The following is a 25,756-nucleotide window of genomic DNA, read 5'->3' as shown; positions in this document are numbered from 1 at the left end:
TATTCTCACAACGTTTCGGCCACAACACAAGCGGCCTTCATCAGGTGAAGGGGACGATACTGTCTGGAGGACAGCGCTGTCCGCTTGTGTTGTGGCCGAAACCTCGTGAGAATATTATTGTATTATTTTATTTTATCAATTTATTATTTTATTCTCATTCTACGTGACTTTACCGAAAGAACCAAAGAAGATAAAATATATATTATTTTATTGTTTCCCTTCAACGTGACTTTACCGAAAGAGCTAAGAATACACGTTAATATTATTAATCCTTGATCGTTTCTGCATGGATTAAATATCGGACGTTCTATAAGATTCGGGGGTGCGTCAACCGTACGTACGCAGGTGTGGGGGGAGTAAAAAGTACGCGTGCGTATAAGAAGGGGGGTCACGTTTTGACAATTTTTTGCGGACCTACTAAATGGATGACCCCTAAACCGGCCATTCATAATGGCAAAACTGGGCCGTACCATTCAGCAATCGGGAAAGGGGGGGGGTGAGCGGAAGTTCTTGCGTGACGTCAGAGCGCGGAAGCCGACATATCCGAGGCGGGTGTTGAACTCGAGGGATGTTTTAAATTTGTGCTCAACTAACGGATTTTGTTTTACCTTCGATCAACGTCGTTTAACATCGATTATCGGATCGCGGCGAGCGAGAGTCCCCTGCAGTGGCTGACCACGGTACGGAGCCGCGTTGTTCGTTCGCGCTGATGGAGGTGGGGGAGGCCTACACCACCCGGGCCTCGCCCGCGTCGCTAACAATCCCATAATTGTCACAACCCATACAGTTTACCCTGTATTCTTGTTCAGGGAAATTGAGTATGCAGGGGAACGGGTTGACCAATAATGTCTGAATTGGTTTGTAATAAGGTCGGCACTGATGAGTTGACATGTATGCAATCATTGACCACAGAGGTGTAAACATTTAGACGGCACTCGATTGATTAGACGAATGAACGTACACATTCGTCGATTATATAACTAGATACAATAAAAGTGTGTTTAGTTGTATGTGTATATTTGTTTTTTAATGTGATTTGTTTACCCTTTGCTACACTTTGTACTTATATCGTGTTTTTGTGTGTTGTAACGTTCTGACCCCGTGCCCCTTATTGGGAATCTGTAAAAATAAGAGAGCTTTATAACTCATCGGATTCTTCCACTTTAAATTAATATTCTGACTGAAATAGAGAGGCCAGTAGAGACAGTAGTGTGTGATACGAGTTTGGAGACTGCAATTGTGTACGCAATGGGGGTAATAATTAAAGTTTAAACATTTTCCCGATCAACAGTTTTTAGGAGATTGTTATGCAACCATTTTTTTACCCTTGGCATCAACACCACCACCACGGGACGGGGAGAGTTGAGTCACTTCTGCACAAGGGTAGCCAGAGGGGACGGGGAGAGAGCAGCGCCGCGGTGGCTGGAACATGTTAACTCCCTCGCCTGGTATGGAGGAGGTCGTGGGTTCGACACCGACTCTGACGACTCGCCTGCTGCTGCTGTATATTTGGAGTTTGTGGTGTCTCTCCCCGTGGTCGCCTGGATTCTTCTCCAAGTCCTCCGGGTTTCCCCTCCATATTTATCATCAACATCACGTGTTTAGAGAGTATTAGGCTGCTGTACATATCCACGTGTTAATCCGCTTCGTTGACCTATCAGTTGTGGCCAGTCGTTTCTGAAACATAGCGAATAGCTCAGTCGGCTTTACCTGGTAAAACAAAAAAATGTTGGATAAAAAAGATGACTGGGAAAGGGACGAGCAATCATTGAGAGCACGACTCAATATGAGCAGCATGAAGAAAGATGAAAACTAAAGACTAACCAATTTTTATTTTATTTTACCAGGTAAGAAGGCCCCACTGAGCTATTGAGCTCTTTCTATCACAAATGATGGCTCAACGAAGTGGCTTATCATGCGCAAATGTATAGCAGCCAAACACTCTAAACGCGTGATGTTGGTTGATACTAAATGCAGAGGGGAAAAAACGGGAGATCCCGGAGAAAAAAATCATCGTGACCACGGAGGGATGATGATGATGATGATAGGGGAGGGAAGAGAGAAGAAGCGAGCAGAAGTGAGCTGCACGGAGCGAACCACGTGATTTATGGCAGGCTTGAGCTCATTCATAGACTTTGATGTTGCAAAGAGTTCGCAAAAATAACTAACGCACGCACAGTGGTCACGCATTTGAGGGGGCTGCGTTTGGTCATGCATACAGCTAAAACTATTTTCATTGCTCTCATAGTTATACGTTTTTGAAAGTTCTGTACGGTAGTATCATCATTGTATATAGTTCATAGTACCTTTGCAGTCAAATACCAAGTCTCTTCTGCACATGCCCTGTACGTTAGCATAAAGTATTGTTCAGTATTTATCCTAATTACTTATGTCTTCAAAGTGATGTTGAATTTATCCCCTACTGCAGTGTCCTTCGTTGCAAGGCCCGCGGCCCCTGGTGGTCTTTAGTGCGGCCCCTGGTAGCCTTTAGTGCGACCCCCGACAATACAGAACATGTGAAAACACCCCCTCCCCCCCCATCATCGTGCTGTTAACCTCAATGGTTTCAAATATGTGGCGGCCCTCACACACTGGTGATGTCTTATTGGCGAAAGTGGCCCCCCACTGAAAATTTGTGAAGAACGCTGTCCTACAGCATAGTATCAAAATTTGAGTGTACATTTTGTATTCAAAGATGAATGGAAAAGCTTTACTGCCACTCTCCCTGCAGAGTCTCGGTTGTTATACAGGCGTTGCAGGATCTTCATCAAAAGTTGGAGAAACCTATCTTGTCCATAATTGCCCACATATCCTGGTCATCAACTGACTCGAAGGCCTCGCTCTTATAGTCTTCAAAACACGCATCTATATGGTGCTTGTCGTTATTCACAGTTGCATAGCATGCATTCACAGGTGATGTCCAACCACACTTTTGAATGCAGGACTTGAGCATGGCAGAGAGAGTCTCGGGTCTCTCCCCTTCCCCGAGACCACCTGCAATTCTGCTCAGCAACTCCGCGTTGAGTGGGAGCCCGGGACAGAGCGGTGACATCGGCTTCCACAGAATTCTGTCACAGCTGAAGGAGTTTCACAGCCGCAGAGTTGAGGGTGAGTTTGGAGCAGACCAGACACATTTCATGCGAAGGGTGGTCCATGGTCGGCAGGGTGATGCAGTGGTAACACTTGTGCCTCATAGCAAGAAATACCTGGGTTCAGTTACTAACTCAGGAACCTTTCTGCGAGGAGTTTGTAGATTATCCCCATATTTTATAGAGTGTTATGTGAGTTTGTTGTGTGTGTGTATGAGTGTGTGGAGTTTGTGCATCTCAGTCAGTCAACCCATGGCACCTGGGTCTGTCCCATGACCTGCCAGCGAGCGTTTGACACTTCACATGGCCTTAAAAGTACACTTAGCCTGGCACAAGCACCGTGGTGACATCACCGCCACTTAGTGGCGAATGGTGGTTGTTGTTGGAGTTTGTAGTAAGCGATAGTGTCGCGGTTAAGCACACTGTGCTACGAACTCGGGTTCGATTCCTGTTCACCGCCAACACCAGTGACAGATTATCTGAATTGATCCTGGGCCTCCCCTAGGTCAATTCAACCTCATATGAGTACCTGGTGCGGTGTGTAAAAACATCACCACTGTGGGAGACAAAGGTGGCCGGGCGTGGTGCTGGCCACCCACCCCCCTCGTGTGCCGTACCAGCCTTCCTTGGTGCTCGTTAACAGTACTTGCCCCAATAGTCTGTTAAGGATAAACGGGGGATCTTTGGAGTTTGGAAAAATAGGGGGCACAGCTGGTGCATCTGCCAGTTCTCTCAGTCAACCCATGGTGGCTGGGTCTGTCCTGCGACCTCCTGTGAGTGAGCCTTCGACCCTTCACATGGCCTCAAAGTGCACCTGGCCTGGCTCAAGTGCCGTGATGACGTCACCGTTATTTAGTGGTGAATGGCGGGCATTGGTGGAGCTTGTATATTCTCTCACCCTGTTCTGCATGGGTTTCCTCCAAATTCTCCAGTTTCCTCTCATAGTGACTCGCTTATCTCTTTTCTCTAATTTGCACTCCTATCGTTTGCTCTGTTGTTTGTTGTAACTTGCTGACCCACCCCGACTAGACAATTGTGAAAAAGAGCTTCATAGCTTATCAGTTTTTGCCAGAATAAATACATACTCGGATTCTTATTCTGACATTCAATGTCATTTGTGTTGACTAAACATGCCAATAAAGCAGGGATCCTGCTTAAATAAGTAGTTTTCTGATGCTTTACTGGGGTATATAAGTTAGTATTATGAATGAACAACAGAGCATATGAGCAGCAGGTTGTTGCGTCAATAAAATCTTCACCAAAGCCGCCGTTTTCGAGCAAGCCTGGTGGTCCGTTTTAGTCTTGTGAGCAGTTATCACGGTTATACTTTTACAGGGCATAACAGCAGCCAGTGTGGTTTTGTCCCTTCTCTTTCCCCGTCCCCTTCAGCCCTGCTCGACAAGATCAACAAGCTCAAGCAGGAGCGCTGCCTGTGAGTTGAGAAACGCTTATTTTTTCGTAAAGGCCTGGATTTTGGCACGGAAATCTTTGTTTATGATATTAACGGGATGAGGTTTTGTAAAAAAAAACAGTAATTCACGGAATAAGTCAGTTGCGGCAGTACCCCCCCCCCCCCCTACTTTCCCTCCCCCTGCAAAGTACACATTTTTTTAAAGGAAATAAAGGACACAGCCCAGTGTCATGTGATTCTACATCTCCCCTTTTTTACCGTAACTATTCTCATTTTATCCGACCTAGTTGAGTAATGGAACCGATAATCGGTAAATGAACCAATTACTTGGATTATCAGGTAGACTGTTTTATCTCGTCCACACTCTTCAACCACCACGCTGCAGGTCTCAACACTCACTCGCTCGACGATTCACACGACTGACTCAACCACAATAGTCAACCACTCCACCGCCCATTTACACACTCGCCCAGCCACCCCCAACAATAAATCACACCAATATTTCTGCTTCTTCCCTCACACTGAGGTGGCGAGATGTTAACTCCCTCATCTGGTATGTAGGAATTTGTGGGTCCGATCCCGACACTAAAGCCTGCTGTATATTTGGAGTTTGCATGTTCTCCCCCGTGGTCACAAGGAATTTTCTCCGGTTTCTCCGGTTTTCCCTCCACATTTAGAATGAACATGTGGTTCGTGTATTTGGCTGTTATAAATTTCCACAGGATAAGCCACTTCATTGAGCTACACAGTTGAGTGGGCTTTACCTAGTAAATTAATAAACAATTCCAATTTGGAATTATGTATCGTCGTCTCTTTTCCCAAGTTTTTTTTTTTATGAAAAAAATATGGGAACAAAAAAGCAATTGTAATCTTTACAAAATTATGGTTTCTGCTGGGGTCCGGTGGTGTGGCAGGGATGCACTGACGTTGGAGGAGGCGTTTGATTCCAACCGGCGTCTCAAAGAGCAGCTCAAGAGGCAGAAGGAGACCATTCGGGAGCTGCAGCATCAGTGGTGAGAGCCACAGGCCACACTGGGGCCGTTTAGGCCACACAAGGGCCTCTTAGCCCCAAACTCAGCATGCTGAGCCGGTCCCACTGAGATCCTGGGTTCATCTCGCTACGGTGGTGAGATGTTCACTACCTCGACCTGGTATGCAGGAGGTCGTGGGTTCGATCCCAACCCTGACGCCTGCTGCATATTTTGAGTTTGCGTGTCTCCTTGTGGTCGCGTGGATTTTTTGCCAGGTCCTCCGGTTTTTCCCTCCACATTTAGAATCAACGTGCGTTTAGAGTATTTGGCTGCTATAAATGTCCACATGATAAGCCACTTCGTTGAGCTATGATTTGTGATAGGCAGGTGGCTTTTTAAAAAGCGCTATATAGCTCAGTGGGCCTTACCTGATAAAATAAAAATAGTTTCAATAGTTTAAATCCCGGCAGTTACCTGTGATTAAGCCAGGTTCTCATGTGTAGCGAGTTGATGGTGTCGGCCAAGTTATAATCAATTGCACATTGCAAAAACGCATCGTATAAAATTTGGTTCTACATGTAATTTTTCTGAATTCCAGCTCTGAAAATGAAAGAAAGACATTGGCTTGATTATCATGCGATGAACATCACCCTGTGTGGCAAGGTTTGTAGGAAAGTGCTGCCATTTGCTGTGTGGACTAGAGGTCACTTGCATGTATGTACGTATGTTGAACTTCTTTTGCACCGTACGTAGCCAGTCGGGAGGTGCGGGGGAAGGACAACAAACTAAACATATAAAGCAGTTCTAAACAAATGAGTTGGCACGTGATGCAGGCACACATGGCCTACATTTTTGGAATAACGTCAAGGGACGACAAAGGGGAAAAAAAATTCTGATTCAAGAAAACAGCGTTAGCCTTGCGCCAATCAAGTTACGGTAGCCTTGGCTGTTGTACGACATAGTCTTGGCTGTGGGGTCGGCTTTCAGTTCTCTCGCTGAGCGAGTGCGGTGGCTGGGCATGTGCAGGCAGTCGGGGGTCACGATCCAAGTGGAGCCCGGGGGACACGGTGACAACGAGGGTAACATCAACAACGACGAGGGCAACGACAACGCCGAGGGCGCAGGCTCCAAGGGCAGCGCGAGGGGCAGAGATGGGCAGCAGCCGGGCCGCACCTCCGCCCTGCGACTCAACAAGGGCAGCCTTGTGCGGAAGCGACGGTACCGCCACCACTCACTGGAGCGGACCCACGGTGAGTTCCGCTCGTCGTTTAACAGATCAATCGTCCTTGTCAAGAGCCTGTCTCTCCACTGCTGGATGAAGGCCTTTCCACACACCGTTGCCATCTCTCGCCGTCCCATGATGCCACGATCCATCGGTCCGCCTCGTGTGGTCTTATCCTCCAGAGCGCAATCCCTCCATTGGATGCCATTCTGTCACTAGTCTCGTACGTTAGCCGTCATCCCTTCTTGCGACATCTACTCAAGCCCCCACTTTTCCAAATAGTCAAAATGATGTCTCTTAATTCACGTTCGTTCTCTGAGCCCACATGTTCCGCTTCCGGCCTCTCATTAATTACCAGTGTACATCGCTGTGCGCTTCTCCGTGCGATAATTTTTTCTTCTCTGCACGGGCTTAGGCTCGGGCACGTGATGTCTGCACCCCGTGTTAATGTTTAAGCCCGGTGTGATGTGGGATGTTCCAGATTGTCCCACGGCAACACTGTGCCAGCAGCACCAGAGGAGACAGCAGAAGAAGGAGCTTATCTTTGTTCCAGAGACTCTGGTTCTGGATGTACCGGATGTGAAGGTGACAGAAATCATCTCAAACTCCACTGTGGTGGTCTCAGTGCATAGCTCTTATCTGCAGGTCAACTCTTCTCTGTTTGTGTAGATTATTATAATATTTTTTTTTGACCCAGGAAAGCCTGACTCAGTCTCAAGTCACTTATTCAGGAAGAGGGTCCTGCTAAGTTTTCTCAGCAGGGGCCGATGGTTTGTGATGCGTTTGTTTCCTAGTTAAGACATTGAAAAATGTCTCGTTAATTGCAGACCGTTGAGTGAAGTATCTTGATGCGTAGATTTTCACGGCCAAATGTACGTCTTGAAATCCTAAATCTTTGCGCGGTTTCAAGTGAAACGTCGTGTAAAATTTCTACATTTTATCGTGAGCATTGTTCTTTCACTTAGTGCGCAGACAATCTACCAGCGAGACACAACGATAATAATTAGCGCTTCGTTAAACGCTTGCGCACCTGACAATTTTATTTGGAAATGTAGTGGTTGGTGGTGGAGGGCTTGACAGCAATACATTTTGCCAGATCATTACATCACTTAACAAAATGTTGAGGTGCCCGATACACAATCGTGTATCGGGAATAATAATAGTTAACAGGAAGGTTGATTCCAGTTGTATGTCTATATGTACTGTATGTTGAACTTCTTTCGCACCATACGTAGCCAGCTGTGCTAATCGGAGGTGCAGAGGAAGGACAACAAACTAAACACAAAAAGCAGTTCTAAATAAAAAAGTTTTCAATCTAGATGATGATTTAAAAGTGCATATCTCCGAGTGGCTTCATAATATCAGAAGGAAGTGCATTCCAGACGGCCCAGAGATGCGCGTCCGAAAGCGCACGATGCGGTGACCGTCTTTGTTCGATGGCCAGACAAAAGCCGCTACTGCATGCGAGGATGAGCGGAGTTTCCATGATGGTTTTACGCTCCTCGACGATATCGGCGAAGTGTCACGGTGTTCAGTATTGATGTCGGTGCCAGTTCTGGAGATAGGAAACTTCTGCGGCATTCCCGAGTGACTTTCTGAGCCGTGCGACATGTCGTGGCTTTGTCTTTGCAGCGCCGCTTGAGCGGCGTCGGCACGGCTACTAAATCACCATTACCGCTGGCACGGGGCACTGAGCCATCCTCCCCGTGGGGCCCAAGCACCCCGGACGTCTGCACCATGCCATCGCCTTCCGAGCCGGGTGACGACGGTCCCCCAGCAAACGCGCTGGAGACACGCTTCACCTTCACATCGTAAGTTACGCCGAGTTGGCGATTTTGCGAATGCACCGGAATCCGTTCCGCGTTGACCGACTCGCCTTTGCGTTTGCCCCCGAGAAAGAACGTCGCTCGCGTCTTAATCAAACACATTTTATCCACGCAAATGAATATTACGTTGGCGGAGGACTATAATAATAAAAATATTGTGAGCGCTTTTCTGAATACTCAAAGACACTTTACATAAAATCATAAAGCAGCAAAAACATCAAATGGTAGAAACACTAAAACACATCAAACTTAGCTAAACATTAAAAGCTATTTTTAAAAGGTGAGTTTTAGTCAATGATTTGAACGCTGGAAGGTCGGTGCAGGCACGGATTTGTTTTGGGAGAGAGTTCCAAAGTGAGGGGGCAGCTATAGAGAAGGCTCTATCGCCCCAGGTTCGATGCTTGGTCCTGAGAGGTGGAGTCAGGAGGTTGGCGTCAGATGAGCGAAGGCTACGGGATGGGTTGTGGCGGTGGAGCAGGTCAGTGAGGTAGGAAGGGGCCTGGTTATGAAGGGCTTTATGTGTGAGGAGGAGGATTTTGAATTGAATTTGTTGTGGGACCGGGAGCCAATGGAGGTTCTGGAGGACAGGGGTATTATGGTTACCGGTGCGGGTGTGAGTGAGCAGACGAGCAGCAGAGTTCTGGATGTACTGGAGTTTATTTAATGTTTTGGTTGAGGTGTCGTATAGGATGCTGTTGCAGTAATCGATTCTGGAGGTGATGAAGGTGTGGATGAGGGTTTCTGCAGCGGAGAAAGAGTGATGGGCGAAGTCTGGAGATGTTTTTGAGGTGAAACAAGGCAGTTCTGGTGATTTTTTTAATGTGGTGTTCAAAGGAGAGGTTATTGTCAAAAATGACTCCAAGGTTGCGACTTTGAAGGGATGGAGACAGGGTGTAGGTATCGACAGTGACGGAGAAACTGCGAATGGATTTAGTGATAGATTTGGGACCGATGATGATCATATCTGTTTTATCGCAGTTAAGTTTAAGGAAATTGGTGTGCATCCACGATTTAATGTCAGCGAGGCAGTTAGAGAGAGTGGAGTGGGTGGCGGAGGTGATGGATTTGGTGGAGATGTAGAGCTGGACATCATCGGCATAGCAGTGAAAGTTAAGACCATGGTGGCGAATGACTGCCAAGGGGAAGCAGGTATAGTATGAAGAGAAAAGGACCTAGCACCGAGCCCTGGGGGACACCTTGGGACAACGGAGTGGTGGAGGAGGTGCAGTTGTTGATGTGGATGAATTGTTGTCTGTCGGTGAGATAAGATTGGAGCCAGGAGAGGGCAGTGCCAGTGATGTTGAGGGTAGATTTGAGGCGAGAGAGAAGAATGGTGTGGTTGATAGTGTCAAAAGCTGAAGTGAGGTCCAGGAGGATGAGGATGCTGAGGTGACCAGAGTCTGCTGGAGAGGAGGATGTCGTTAGTAACTCTGAGGAGGGCTGTTTCAGTGCTGTGTTGTGAATGGAAGCCGGATTGAAATGGTTCGAACAGGTCATTTGAGGAGAGGTGGGTTTTAAGTTGTTTTGCGACAGTGCGTTCCAGTATCTTAGACAGAAAGGGGAGATTGGAAATGGGCCGAAAGTTTAACATAATGTTGGGGTCAAGTCCAGGTTTTTTGAGAATGGGGGTGACAGCAGCCAGTTTGAGTGAACGTGGAATTGAGCCAGAGCTGAGAGAGGAGTTAATGATTTTTATGATGAGTGCGGAGATTGCTGGTAAACAGTCTTTGATGAGGTGGGATGGGATGGGGTCCAGGACACATGTTGATGTTTTCATCCCTGTCAAGATTTTAAACAGCTCCCCCGGCGACAATGGGGAGAACTGAGACAGTGGCTGAGAGGTGTGGTGGGGGGAACAAATGATGGAATGACAGAGTAGACAGTGGTAGCAGAAGAAGAGGACAGGTTGGTGTAAATGGTGTCAATTTTGGTCTGAAAGAATGATAGAAAGGTGTTGCATTTATCAGTTGTGAATGAGTTGACGATATTGTCACTGGGTTTGAGAAGTTTATTTACGGTGTCGAAAAGAGCCTTTGGGTTGGTTGAACCAGAATGTATGAGGTGTGAGTAGTAGGTGGACCGGGTAGTGTTAAGAGCTTCCTTATACTGCTGAAGGTAATCTGTGTAAGCTTGTAGATGAACAGTTCAACCAGTTTTCTTATGGAGCCTTTCAAGCTGACGCTTACGGGATTTCATTTTGTGCAGAATAGGAGTGTACCAGGGAACAGAGTGAGTGAATGAAACAGTTTTAGTTTTAATGGGAGCCAGATGATCAAGACTGGTGGAAAGTGTTTCATTGTAGTAGTTGGTGAGGTCGGAAGGGTTGTCAGTCACGGGGGGGGGGGGGGGAGGAGGACATTTTGCTGGCAAGAGAGGCTGAAAGGGCAGGACTAGAGATGGATTTAAAATTTCTGAAAGCAATTGTCCTTTTGTCCTTGGTTGTAGAAATGGGGAGATCAATGTTCATGGTGATAGCCAGGTGGTCCGAGATGTTGAGGTTGTGGGGCTCGAGGAGCGGTATGGTGAGACCAGTAGAGCAGACCAGATCCAAAATGTGACCACGGCTGTGAGTTGGAAAGTTGACATGTTGGGTGAAATTGAAGCAGTGTAGCAGTTCCAGGAATTCAGTAGCAAATTTACAGTCAGTGTCAATGTGGATTGTGAAATCCCCCAGGAGCAGAACAGAAGGTGAGATGGCAGATGACTGAGTTAAAAAGTCAGAAAAGTCAGAGAGAAAGGAAGGTTTTGGTTTGGGGGGTCAGTAGATTATGGCAGTAACTAGAGGAGTTGGACCAGAGAGTTTGAAAGTGATGTGTTCAAAGGGCTGAACAGCAGGGATGGAGATGGTGGATGTTTTAATGTCCTTTCTGTACACTGCAGCAACACCACCTCCCCGCCCCTCAGATCGGGGTTTGTCCATGTATGTATATCCTGTAGGTGTAGTCTGGTTGAGTGCGAAATAGTCCATAGGTTTATGCCAAGTTTCAGTGATACAGAGAAAATCCAGGTTATTGTCAGTAATGAATTCATTTAAAATGAGGCTTTTATTGTTTAGTGAGCGGGTGTTGAGCAAAGCCAGTTTCAGGTGACTTTGCTTCATGGTGAATTGAGAGGACCGAGGGATGGGGCGGAGATTGGTTAGGTGCACGTGTCGTATGTTGTGATGACGTATTAAGGAAGTTGTGGGGCGCAAACAGGACCAGATGGATGGAATGGAGTTTGGGGTTGAGTAGTTGTAATTGAACATACGATCAGAGCCTCTGTGAAGCGGACGGCGAATTAGTCCAGTTTCTCGGTGAATGTCAATGCAGTCCAAATGAAGGTGGTTGTTGATTTAGTGGAAGTCGGTGGTGGAGTGGAGTGGTGGCATTATCCAGGTGTGGAGCTAGCACTAGCTTGTACCCAGATGCCCGGTGTCTTGTAAATTGGAGGGCGTCCATGGCTCCCAGGCGCTGCTCCGGCTTCTCGACGGTGGCGCTACGACCACTGCGTGACGGGAGCCGTGGGAGCAGGCAGACCCGGGGAGCAGCAGCTCGGGCAGACCCGGGGAGCAGCAGCTCAGGCAGGCCCAAGAAGCAATAGCTCAGGCAGGCCCAGAGAGTAGCAGTTCAGGCAGGCCCAGGGAGCAGCAGCTCAGGCAGACCCGGGAAGCAGCAGCTCAGGCAGGCCCAGGGAGCAGCAGCTCAGGCAGACCCGGGAAGCAGCAGCTCAGGTAGGCCCAGGGAGCAGTAGCTCAGGCAGGCCCAGGGAGCAGCAGCTCAGGCAGGCCCAGGGAGCAGCAGTTCAGGCAGGCCCAGGGAGCAGCAGCTCAGGCAGGCCCGGGGAGCAGCAGTTCAGGCAGACCCAGGGAGCAGCAGTTCAGGCAGGCCCAGGGAGCAGCAGTTCAGGCAGACGCAGGGAGCAGCAGCTCAGACAGACCCAGGGAGCAGCAGCTCAGGTAGACCCAGGGAGCAGCAGCTCAGGCAGACGCAAGGAGCAGCAGCTCAGGCAGGCCCAGGGAGCAGCAGCTCAGGCAGACCCAGGGAGCAGCAGCTCAGGCAGGCCCAGGGAGCAGCAGCTCAGGCAGGCCCAGGGAGCAGCAGCTCAGGCAGACGCAGGGAGCAGCAGCTCAGGCAGACGCAGGGAGCAGCAGCTCAGGCAGGCCCAGGGAGCAGCAGCTCAGGCAGACCCAGGGAGCAGCAGCTCAGGCAGGCCCAGGGAGCAGCAGCTCAGGCAGGCCCAGGGAGCAGCAGCTCAGGCAGACGCAGGGAGCAGCAGCTCAGGCAGACGCAGGGAGCAGCAGCTCAGGTAGACCCGGTTGGCCTGGGAACGCCTGGGAATTCCCGCAGGAAGAGTCCATTGGCAGGGAAAGGGAGGTCTGGACCGCCACTCGTCACCATTCTGCCGCCGCGACCCTTACCAGGACAAGTGGACTGAGAAACGAACGAACAAATCCATAATAGAGGTTTTTGGGTGAGATCGCGTAAATATATCAATGTGTCTTTAAAACCCGCCACCACCCGACACAGCCAACTAGTAACGGTTGTCATGTAAACAGAACATGCCAATTCGTCACTAGTACAGCACACCGGTGTGTTGGAGAGCCAAGCCACAACATGTCCCATTAAGACCCATAGTACAACAGGCTCTGCCATAAAATTATGTTAAAACAAAAACAATCACTAACGTTTCGATCACAACGCAAGCGATCTTCATCAGGTGTCAAGAACAAATCACGGAGGTAAATACAACAAAAAGATGAGAGACGAGAATTCAACAAACCTGAAAAAACATTATGTGAAGCACATCCAGTCAGGCCAACAACACAGTTAGACACTTCCTGGCGGACCACGAATTTCAGAAGTGTTAAATTTCGTGTTCAACCTTTGGATTGCACATACCAGCATAGATCGAATGAAAAAAACGAGGTACACGGTCAGTAGAAATACATATACAAGTCCACCAAGAGGTAAGGAGGGAGGAAAGACGGACAGGGAGGCAGAGAGAGAGAGAGAGGGGGGGGGGCCGGAGGGATGAACAGAAGCTTAAATAGGAAATACGGTTGGAGGGGGGGAGGGGCCAGAGCGAGAGCGGCAGCTCAAACACGCACATCTTACACATACAAAACGGCAGCTCAAAAAGGACCACCTCTTGTAAATACAAACCGGCAGCTCAAAAAATTACCACCTCTTGTAAATACAAAACGACAGCTCAAAAAAGGGCACATCTTACACATAATTACAACGGTAACTTCCCCATAGAAGTGTGATAATAAAGTATTAAAGCTTTCATACTCTTTGGTTCTATTCGGTAAAGTCACGTAGGTAAAAATAAAATAACAAAAATCACGACGTTTCGGCCACAACACAAGTGGCCTTCATCAGGTGAAGAGACCGGACTGTCCAGAGGACAGCGTTGGAGTGAAGACAGCCAAGCCCAGGTCACGTCCTTTAAGCTATGTGGGAGGAAACAAAAAACGCCTTGACAAAGGAATTAGCATAAAATTATGTACTGGACCGGCACGGTGGGGGTGGGGGGGGGGGAGGAGTTTACATAATGTTGGTGTGAAGGGAAATAAGCTGCTGTGAAAGTTTGGGATACCACTACTTGAAAAAATATACTGTACCATTGAAAATTAGTTTAATGTTTGGTTTGATTTAGAACATCTTTCCAATGATTGCTTAATTTGAAACCATCCTCTCGGTTGAAATTGTGTCTGTGTTTGTAAATCTGAATTGCCTCGTGGACACATCTCTGATAAAAACCCGTGGGTTTGCAGAGAACCTTGGTATCGGAGAAAACTATATCGTGATCACCCACAGCGTTGTAACAGTGATCAGCTACGGCAGAATAATTCGTTCTGCCGTGTTTCAAATCTGATTTGTGCTCGCGAATTCGGTCAGAGACATGTCGTTTTGTCTCCCCAATATAGCAGTCACCACAGGTGCAGCTCAATTTGTAAACCCCGGGGTACTGTAAGTCAGGAACGACATCCTTCACGGATGGGATCAGGTCACGGATTTTGTGTACTGTATTGAACCGGACCAGGATCTTGTGTTTGTTTAGAATTTGGGAGATCTTTTTAGTAACGCCTGCTATATATGGTAGTGTGATGGTTTTGACCGGAGTATCAAGTGGTTGTTTCTGTATGGAGGGAGAAATATCTTGGCGGATGGTACGGTCAGAGTATCCGTTTCTCTTGAGGGCCAGGTGTACATGTTTTAATTCACTGGTCAGGTGGTGTTGGTCCGAAATGCAATGTGTCCTGTGGTATAACGTTTTGATGAGATAATTATTTTGAGCTGGGTGGTGGTGGGAATCAGGTTTCAAGTAGGAATCTGTGTGGGTGGGTTTCCTGTAGACAGAATGCCCCAGTGAGCCATCAGGTCTCCTCTCAAACAGAACATCCAAGAATGGTAGCTTGCCATCTTTCTCCACTTCCATGGTGAATTTGATGGCGGGATATCTAGAATTGATGTGGTGTAGGAAAAGGTTCAAAGCTGGGAGGCCATGTGGCCAAATGACGAAAGTATCATCCAAATATCTCTTCCACAGGGAAGGTCTGAGGGTGGAAGTCTGGATGGCGTCTGATTCAAATTTCTCCATGAAAACATTGGCTGTCACTGGTGATAAGGGAGAACTCATGGGGGTACCCTCATTTTGTTTGTAGAAGGTGCCATTCCAAGTAAAGTAGGTATTGGTGAGGCAGTGTCTAATCAGCGCAGGTGTATCGGGGTCTAGTCCATGTTGTACCAAATTTTCAATTATTTCAATGGTATCAGGTACCGGGACCTTGGTGAACAGGGAGACCACATCGAAGCTGACAAGGATAGCGTCAGGGGACAGAACGTCTTTGACCATAGAGACCAAATGAGCTGAGTTAAGTACTGCTGAGGAGGTCTTGCCAGTGAAAGGTAGCAAGGTATCTGACAGAAAATGTGCTAGCTTATAGGTAGGGGAGTTGATCGTGGATACGATGGGTCGTAGTGGAGTGCCTTCTTTATGAATCTTGGGGAGACCATAGAATCTAGAGGGTCTTGCAGCAGAAGGTTTTAAGGAGGGATTTACAAATTGAGCTGCACCTGTGGTGACTGCTATATCGGGGAGACGAAACGACATGTCTCTGACCGAATTCGCGAGCACAAATCAGATTTGAAACATGGCAGAACGAATTCTTCTGCCGTAGCTGATCACTGTTACAATGCTGTGGGTGATCACGATATAGTTTTCTCCGATACCAAGGTTCTCTGCAAACCCACGGGTTTTTATCAGAGATTTGTCCACGAGGCAATTCAGATTTACAAACACAGACACAATTTCAACCGAGAGGATGGTTTCAAATTAAGCAGTCATTGGAAAGATGTTCTAAATCAAACCAAACATTAAACTAATTTTCAATGGTACAGTATATTTTTTCAAGTAGTGGTATCCCAAACTTTCAAAGCAGCTTATTTCCCTTCACACCAACATTATGTAAACTCCTCCCCCCCCCCACCCCCACCGTGCCGGTCCAGTACATCATTTTATGCTAATTCCTTTGTCAAGGCGTTTTTTGTTTCCTCCCACACAGCTTAAAGGACGCGACCTGGGCTTGGCTGTCTTCACTCCAACGCTGTCCTCTGGACAGTCCGGTCCCTTCACCTGATGAAGGCCACTTGTGTTGTGGCCGAAACGTCGTGATTTTTGTTATTTTATTTTTACCTACGTGACTTTACCGAATAGAACCAAAGAGTATGGATCCTTGCAGTCACAAAAGCTTCAAATCTAGAATATTAAAGCTTTCGTGACTGCATAAAATTACTCATTGGTTTTTTCGGTAAAGTCACGTATGTAGAAATACAATAAAATCATATTCAAACAAAAAACAATCACGACGTTTCGATCACAACGCAAGCGATCTTCATCAGGTGTCAAGAACAAATCACGGAGGTAAATACAACAAAATGATGAGAGACGAGAATTCAACAAACCTGAAAAAACATTATGTGAAGCACATCCAGTCAGGCCAACAACACAGTTAGACACTTCCTGGCGGACCACGAATTTCAGAAGTGTTAAATTTCGTGTTCAACCTTTGGATTGCACATACCAGCATAGATAGAATGAAAAATACGAGGTACACGGTCAGTAGAAATACATATACAAGTCCACCAAGAGGTAAGGAGGGAGGAAAGACGGATAGGGAGGCAGAGAGAGTGGGGGGGGGGGGGGGTGGAGGGATGAACAGAAGCTTAAATAGGAAATACGGTTGGAGGGGGGGAGGGGCCAGAGCGAGAGCGGCAGCTCAAACACGCACATCTTACACATACAAAACGGCAGCTCAAAAAAGGACCACCTCTTGTAAATACAAAACGGCAGCTCAAAAAAGGGCACATCTTACACCTAATTACAGCGGTCACTTCCCCGTAGAAGTGTGATAATAAAGTATTAAAGCTTTCGTGACTGCATTACTCATTGTTTTTTTTCGGTAAAGTCACGTATGTAGAATTTTATGCAGTCACGAAAGCTTTTTAATACTTTATTATCACACTTCTACGGGGAAGTTACCGTTGTAATTATGTGTAAGATGTGCCCTTTTTTGAGCTGCCGTTTTGTATTTACATGAGTGGCCATTTATTGAGCTGCCGTTTTGTATTTACAAGAGGTGGTCCTTTTTGAGCTGCCGTTTTGTATGTGTAAGATGTGCGTGTTTGTGCTGCCGCTCTCGCTCTGGCCCCTCCCCCCCTCCAACCGTGTTTCCTATTTAAGCTTCTGCTCATCCCTCCGGCCCCCCCTCTCTCTCTCTGCCTCCCTATCCGTCTTTCCTCCCTCCTTACCTCTTGGTGGACTTGTATATGTATTTCTACTGACCGTGTACCTCATATTTTTCATTCTATCTATGCTGGTATGTGCAATCCAAAGGTTGAACACGAAATTTAACACTCTTCTGAAATTCGTGGTCTGCCAGGAAGTGCCTAACTGTGTTGTGGGCCTGACTGGATGTGCTTCACATAATGTTTTTTCAGGTTTGTTGAATTCTCGTCTCCCATCTTTTTGTTGTACAGTGGTCCCTCGTTTATCGCGGGGGATACGTTCTAAAAATAACCCGCAATAGACGAAATCCGCGAAGTAATCAGCTTTATTTTTTACAATTATATATGTTTCAAGGCCGTAAAACCCCTAACCACACACTTTTATACACTTTTCTCAGACAGGGATTAACATTTTCTCACATTTCTCTCTTATTTAAACACTCTCAAAGTTCAAACTTTCACAGATTTAAAAAAATAAGTACAAAATTAGTAAATTAAACCAAAGATCAAAACCTGTTTTCAAGCCCAAACATTTTTAACAAATTTAATTTTAATGATCAATCTACGAGGTTTGACACATAAGAAATTATTACCAGTAATCTTCTTTGGTTCTTTCGGTAAAGTCACGTAGAATGAGAATAAAATAATAAATTGATAAAATAAATTTTATTATTTTATTCTCATTCTACGTGACTTTACCGAAAGAACCAAAGAAGATGAATCATTGCAGTCACGAAAGCTTTAAATCGAAATATTACCAGTAACTCGCGTATTTCACAGTTCCTCTGAAGGTGCCTCTTTGTCCTGGCGCCGCTCCGCTGTAACGTCTTTTTCCTCTGAAGGCCTTGGTGCAGGTGTTTTTTTCCGAGTGCAGAACATAGTTATGGGTAGTTGTTGGCACTGTTTTTTCTTCTGGGCCAGAAGATTCTTATAAACAGACATGCCACCTTTGATTATATTTGAGAACTGTAATGAACGGAACATCAAAGGGTCCCATTCTTGTGCAGCTCTCTGACGTTCAGTGGCCATTCTCACCATGGTCGCCAAGCGATCAAGTGTTAGTCCATCCTCCTCCTCTTTATCAACACTTGTGTCCTCTTCTTCCTCTTCTCCATCATCCTCACTTGGTGGCTTTGTCATCTCTGCCAGGTCTTCATCAGTCAGCGGTTGTGAGTGGGCATCAATCAGGGCATTAATGTCATCGAGAGTCATATCATTAAAGCCATCTCCCCCAAGCTGTTTAGCCAGATTCACAGCTGTATCTACCGCAGAGTGATGGATCTCATCAAGAGAGCATCCGGTGGGGTTGTGCACTGCCTCTGGCCACAGTTTTTTCCAGCAGACATTTAAAGTTTCAGTTTTCATCTCATGAATGGCCCTCTGAATATTTTGGAGACATGATGCAATCGTGTATTCACGCCAGTAGGCCTTTAGTGAGAAATCTTGATCCGAGTCCATAGCCTCAACAAGATGCTGCAGGGTGTTGCGCGTATAGAGCGCTTTGAAAGCGAGGATGATGCCTTGGTCCAAGGGCTGAATCAGCGATGTGGTGTTTGGCGGGAGAAATTCAATTTGCACACCATCATACGACAAATCATCAGCGTGGCCTCCGGCCTTGTCCACGAGCAGAAGCACTTTAAAATCTAGTCCTTTTCCTCTCAAGTAACGCTTGACTTCCGGAATGAAATAATGTTGGAACCAATCCAGATTGAGCACTTTTGTCATCCAAGCCTTTGCAATGTGCATCCAGTAAACGGGCAACGCATTCTTATTTTTGTTTTTTAGGGCTCTCGGATTTTTTGACCTATAAATAAGCCCTGGTTTTATCATAAAGCCCGCAGCATTTCCACACATAACCAGAGTCACACGATCTTTTTGGGCTTTAAATCCAGAGGCTTTGGCTTCGTCCTGCATTATAAAGGTGCGAGAGGGCATTCGTTTCCAAAATAAGCCTGTCTCATCCATATTAAAAACTTGATCAGGCTTATATCCCCCTTCGATGATCACTTTACATTTGTTCACGTATGCCTCTGCTCCAGCGGTATTTGCAGAGGCGGCCTCTCCATGTAGAGAAACACTTTTAAGTCCAAAGCGTTGCTGGATTTTGTCAAACCAGCCCTTGCTGGCATTAAATGGGCTTGGTTCTGCGTGAAAAGCACTCTTTGATGACCCGGGCTCCGCATCATCTTGCTCCTCGCTGTCAGCAAAGGTTTCATAAAGTTTTTTAGCTTTTGTGCGGATGATGTTGGTGTCCAGCGGAATGTTCTTTTTCCTGCTGTCACTGATCCACAGAGCTAAAGCAGACTCCATCCTTACAATGGTCTTGTTGCGGACAGTTACAAACCTTTTTGCATCCCTGTTAAAACTTATTGCTGCCGTCGTCCTTATGTTATTTTCCTCCTTCTTTATGTAACGAACCGCGTAACGTCTACCTTCCTTTAGCATGTCCAGAAGTCCAACTTTTTCTGCGATGGTTAGCATCTTCCTCTGCCTTTTGGGTGCGACTGCAGGTGCCTTTTTCCTTGCAGTTTGTTTCATCGACATTATGGGTTTTTTTCGGGTAGAAAACTTGCAAACATACAGCACTTCAGAGTCACACTGCTAGCGATTGAACATTTATGTAAATCTGGCTAGCCGAACGCATTCTGTACTCCCTTAGCTAATCAGGACGCAGAACACATGTGCAGTTCTCCCGTAGCCAATCAGGACGCCGAACACAATGTGCGTTCATACTGTACGCAGGAAAAAAAAGCATGCAAAATTACACTAAAAAAAATACGCGAAACAGCGAGGCCGCGAAAGGTGAACCGCGTTATAGTGAGGGACAACTGTATTTACCTCCGTGATTTGTTCTTGACACCTGATGAAGATCGCTTGCGTTGTGATCGAAACGTCGTGATTGTTTTTTGCTTTAATATAATTTTATCGTATTTCTACATACGTGACTTTACCGAAAAAACCAATGAGTAATTTTACGCAGTCACGAAAGTTTTAATACTTTATTATCACACTCCTACGGGGAAGTTACCGTTGTAATTATGTGTAACATGTGCCCTTTTTTGAGCTGCCGTTTTGTATTTACAAGAGGTGGTCATTTTTTGAGCTGCCGTTTTGTATTTACAAGAGGTGGTCCTTTTTTGAGCTGCCGTTTTGTATGTGTAAGATGTGCGTGTTTGAGCTGCCGCTCTCGCTCTGGCCCCTCCCCCCCTCCAACCGTATTTCCTTTTTAAGCTTCTGTTCATCTCTCCGCCCCCCCCCCCTCCTTTCTCTCTCTCTGCCTCCCTGTCCGTATTTCCTCCCTCCTTACCTCTTGGTGGACAAATATTGTTTACTTGGAATGCTCCGCCATATTATTCACTCACTCTTGTAGAGAGAGACTAGAGAGAACGATGCAGAGGTGCCCTGAGGAGGAACTGCAGACCAACAGTTAGGTAACCTAGATATGAAGCATTCGTGACTGCAAGTATTCATACTCTTTGGTTTTTTCGGTAAAGTCACGTAGGTTAAAATAAAAGAAAGAAAAAACAACTAAATTAAAACACGACGTTTCGGAGGCAACACAAGCTTCCGTCTTCAGGTGGTACAGAGACAGTAAAAATTTGCTGTATCAAATGAAACGGCTCTGGAATACCCGGGATTATATACAGGTTAAGGGGGGGGGAGGAGCCAGGAAGGGACGTGGGTGGGGAGGGTAGGGCTAAGTTAAGCCGCCTTTTGTTATGCTGCCTGGGGTTTGGGGGGAGCGGTGATGCACTGCTGGAAAGCGAGTACAACACCCTTTTTTTGCTGCAGGGAGCTCTTAGTTAGGTAACCACATGATGAGCCGGTGCCAACGATTGGCCAAGCTCTGAAGGTGTTTTTGGCCAATTAACCCTTTCCCGTTGCAGGTTGCAGGGTGGATTTCTCGTTCACCGCCGAATCTCAGAACGCGCGAGTGGTTTACAGTATTAATTTTATTTAGAGAGGCGTAGCACCGCTGTTTTTAAACACATTGCACTGTACTCGCCACAGAACCATAGCGGCCAATGGCGGAGCCAGCATTTTCAGGTAGGGGGGCAACCCCTCCAGCAATGAAAAATGATAGGAGTTGTTAGTAAATAAGGACTTGTCCCTTGCTTTTTATTCGACGCGTGTGCGCCAATGGCGCAGCCATCGATTGAGGGTCGAATTCGAACCGTGTGATCGGCATCGCGCTCACTGAAGGTATGCCTTCAGGGAAGTCGTGTACTGTATACGCAACTGCGCACAATTCTGAGGAACTTATAACTGCTTTGCCGTTACTTATTGCCAATTATGGACTCAGACTATTGTCCTATCATCTCATAGAGTCACTGGCAAATAATAATATGCTACACAGTGGCAGTGGTGGGTTGCAAAATGCCGATTTATTTTTTATATATAAATGTAATTTTTTGTCTGTTTGTCGGTCTGTGTGTGTTTACGCGCTTGCGAGGGATTTGACTCTCAAATGGTGGGGTTTACGTAAAAAAAATTAGCCAGGTACCATGCCGTAAGCCCCGTGCTTGGCATTCCTTTACCACGTCCGTCACCTTTAAATTAGTTAAGTTAGCTATTTTGTGAGATGTTGCTATATTTATTTATATTTTTGTGAGACATCAACCGTACCAACTCACATGCATTCAGTGGGTGGGGGGGGGTAGACCCTGCCAAGTGATACGCGTTCGGTGGGGCTGAGGGGAACATTTTCTTTGACGCATTTTACATGCAATAAATATACACATAAATTTGGTACGGCTGGCCCTCAGGAGGAACGGATACTCTGACCGTACCATACGCCAAGCTGTTTCTCCTACCATACAGAAACAACCACTTGATACTCCGGTCAAAATCATCACACTACCATACATAGGCGTTACTAAAAAGATTTCCAAAATTCTAAATAAACACAAGATCCAAGTCCGGTTCAATACAGTACACAAAATACGTGATCTGATCCCATCCGTAAAGGATGTCATCCCTGACTTACAGTACCCCGGAGTTTACAAATTGAACTGTACCTGTGGTGACTGCTATATCGGGGAGACGAAACGACATATCTCTGTTTAACACGTAGGCTTTCGCGACCAATATTATTCATAATAAAGGTTTTTGGGTTAGATCGCGTTATTTATAAAGCCATTCTGGCAAATTGCCCATGATGCTGGATGTAATTACCAGCGAAACGTTGTACTCAAACTGTAAATATTGTGGATTCACTCTTCAACACACCGGTGGGCTAAAGTAGTGAATTATTTGTCTTTTGTCAACGTGACACTTTTTTTTGCTGATTGGCCGTGTCGGGTGGTGGAGGGTTACAACACATTTATAAATAACGCGATCTAACCCAAAAACCTTTATTATGGACATAGCTCTGACCGAATTCGCGAGCACAAATCAGATTTGAAACACGGCAGAACAAATTCTTCTGCTGTGGCTGATCATTGTTACAACGCTATGGGGGTGACCATGAGATTGTCTTTTCCGATACCAAGGTTCTTTGTAAACCTACAGGTTATCAACAAAGATTTGTCCACGAAGCCATTCAGATATACAAACACAGGCATAACTTCAACCGAGAGGATGGTTTCAAATTAAGCAACCACTGGAAAGACGTTTTAAATCATACCAAACGTTAACTAATTTCTAACAGCAACTTCAAGCAGTGGTATACCAAACATATTCTTTCCGAACCTTTCTATTTCCTTTTTTCTACTGCCCCCGTACAGCACATCCTCGACGATCTTCTTCATTTTTTCCCGTTTATATTACACACACACAATGACCCATCTACACAACAAAAGACGGATTAACTCAGCTCCACACTCCACTAAAGTCCCCTACATGGCCCCTCCCACACCCCCCCCCTCAACCTGTATTTAAGCTCGAGGTTCCCAGAACCTCACCACTTGGTGCAGCGATTTTGTTGTGACTGGTCCCACCTGAAGACGGAAGCTTGCATTGCCTCCGAAACGTCGTGTTTTAATTGTTTCTTTCATTTTATTTCAATTTATTTTCATTTGTTTTACCTACGTGACTTTACCGAATAGAACCAAAGAGTATACACATAACGCTGTGGGTATTTCTTCACAGTGTTATGTCCTCTTTGCCCCCCCCCCCCCAACACGATGCATGCAGTTTATACTACAGAGTCCGTAGATAGTTAAATTATAGTGCTTAAATAGCATTAGTGTTGCATGGGCGGGGGATGGTGGGAGGGGTGCGGGGGTAGCGGCCCAGCCCCCAGCCTGGCAACGTGCCACCTCCAGGATGGGGGCTCCGCACGAGACTAGGCTTTACCACAACTATGGTAACTACAATATCCTTGCTTCTTACGCTACAATCACGTACTTACAAAACTTTTATTTTATTATTCACCTTGGTATATATTCTATTATTTTGGTTTGTGTGCTCATCAACTATTTTTTTGGGTTTCTAACTTGGCCATTACTTTGATATTTATTATTGTGTGAACTCACGTTAAAATATCTTCTTTATTATTGTGTGAACTCACGTTAAAATACACCTGTTTTTGCAATTATCACCTTCCTATTATTACATTACTTATCTTCACTTGAAGCTTTCGTGACTGCAGGATTTCATATTCTTTGCCTCTTTCTGTTACGTCACGTAACTACAAACATATCAATTATTTTTGCATTTATCACAATGCCATACACACCATACAAATCGCACGATACCATATACACTACCATACACACCATGCTATTCACACAGTACCATGCACACCATGCTATACACGCACTATCATACACACAATACCATACACACCATGGTATACACACAATACCATACACACCATGCTTTACACATGATACCATACACACAATACCATACACACAGTGTTGTGTGTTTGGTATTGTTTGTGTACCATGCTATGTATGCTATTGTGTGTATACCATGGTGTGTATAGTCGGGTGTTTACAGTATTGTGTATGCTATTGTGTGTTTTCTGTTGTGTGCATAGCATTGTGTGTATGGTATTGTGTCTATGCTATTGTGTCTATAGCATGCTGTGTATGGTATTGTGTGCATGGTCTCGTGTGTAAAGCATGGTGTGTATGGTATTGTGTCTACAGTTTTGTGTGTATAGCATGGTGTGTATCATATTGTGCGGTTTTAATGCGGTTTTAGGAAAGGGCGTTTCTGCACAGATGCCATATTTTCTGTCCGTCTGCTACAGCTGAGGTGTAGGGAATTCTAACAAGACCTACATCTCTGCTTTATTGACCTGGTCAAGGCCTATGATACCATCAGTAGGGCTGGGCTCTGGGTTATTCTTCCTGCTTTCGGAGTCCCTGACCCTCTGCTCACGATCATTATCATGATGGTGAGCGAGCCCGGGTAAAACTACGTGGCCTGGAGTCAGAGCCATTCCCTGTACACCTTGGGGTGCGACAGGGATGTCCTCTGGCTCCCACATTAATTAAGATCTATTTTGACCGCGTAGTTCGTGAAGCTTTCAATAGCTGTACCGGAAGAATTTCCATTTGGTACAGATACAATGGGGGGCTGATCGATGCCCGGGTGCGGTCAAGATATGGCTCCCTATTGCTCAACCATGTTCTGTATGCCGATGATCTGGTAATTGTTGCTCACTCAGACGAGGAGTTGGAGGCGCTGCTGCTGAACCTGGAACTTGCCACTAAGAGGTGGGACCTTGCCATCAGCCCCACCAAAACTATGCACCTGCCTGGGTATTTTGTACCATCGGACACTCCACCCCCACAACTCCCAATTGCTGATGGGGCGATTGTGAAGAGAGTGGAGAGTTGCCCATACCTGGGCAGTGTGCTCATGACCGGCTCCGGTTTAACAGCAGAGGTCTCACTCCGAATCAGTTGAGCGGCAATATCTTTTCATCGGATGCATAACGCTTTGTGGAAGCTACCTGGTCTGTCGCTCTGCACAAAGCTTTAGGTCTTCTCGGCCAAAGTCATTCCCTCCCTTCTCTACGCTTGCGAAACATGGACCCCCCTAATGGAACATCTTCGCCGGTTAGAAACATTTAGGCTGGCCTGCCTACGATCCATCCTGGGTCTAACCAGGCTGGATTGTGTGAGGAGCTCACAAATCCTTTAAAGATGTGGACAAAGTCCCATCAGTGAGCTCCTCCGGCAGGCAAGGCTGCGTTGGTTGGGCCATGTAAACCGCATACCCAGCCACCGCATGACTAAACAGCTTTTGTTCGGCTGGATTGCGGGGGCTAAACGGGCACGGCACGGGCTACAGAAGAGATGGAGTGATGTGGTACAGGAGGATGTGGAGCTGAGTGGACTTGCCGATGACTGCTACCAGTGCTGTCAAGATTGGCCTCTGTGGAGGAGGCCCGTGAAGGACGCTACTGGCCAGTTGGAGCCAGTCATCCTCCAGCAACAACGGAGGGCGGAGGAGCGACGCTCACAACAACGGGCGGAGCGCCGGGTGGCTAAAGCACAGCAAGTTGGC

The 25,756-nt window shown here is 46.4% G+C and overlaps 1 protein-coding gene across 2 annotated transcripts in view; it reads left to right on the top strand.

Annotated features, from left to right (window-relative positions):
- Nucleotides 1-487: 487 nt before the first annotated feature.
- The window catches only part of LOC116957810 (uncharacterized), a 39,974-nt gene continuing 14,705 nt past the window's right edge, over nucleotides 488-25,756 (top strand). The window contains exons 1-7 of one of the 2 annotated variants that reach the window (XM_032980197.2): nucleotides 488-715; nucleotides 2,943-3,108; nucleotides 4,479-4,521; nucleotides 5,415-5,513; nucleotides 6,498-6,721; nucleotides 7,175-7,278; nucleotides 8,326-8,504. In XM_032980197.2, coding sequence (XP_032836088.1) covers nucleotides 710-715; nucleotides 2,943-3,108; nucleotides 4,479-4,521; nucleotides 5,415-5,513; nucleotides 6,498-6,721; nucleotides 7,175-7,278; nucleotides 8,326-8,504 — 821 coding nt within the window. In that variant the 5' untranslated portion in view covers nucleotides 488-709. The remainder of the gene's footprint in view (nucleotides 716-2,942; nucleotides 3,109-4,478; nucleotides 4,522-5,414; nucleotides 5,514-6,497; nucleotides 6,722-7,174; nucleotides 7,279-8,325; nucleotides 8,505-25,756) is intronic. The other variant, XM_032980196.2, reaches the window with a different exon arrangement.

Source organism: Petromyzon marinus, chromosome 43 (genome assembly GCF_048934315.1).
Source record: "Petromyzon marinus isolate PM22_M1 ecotype Great Lakes invasive population chromosome 43, UKy_Petmar_22M1.pri1.0, whole genome shotgun sequence".
In the NCBI taxonomy this organism is placed as follows: domain Eukaryota; kingdom Metazoa; phylum Chordata; class Hyperoartia; order Petromyzontiformes; family Petromyzontidae; genus Petromyzon; species Petromyzon marinus.
Note: the sequence above shows the minus strand (reverse complement) of the source record. Positions and strands in the feature narration are given on the sequence as shown.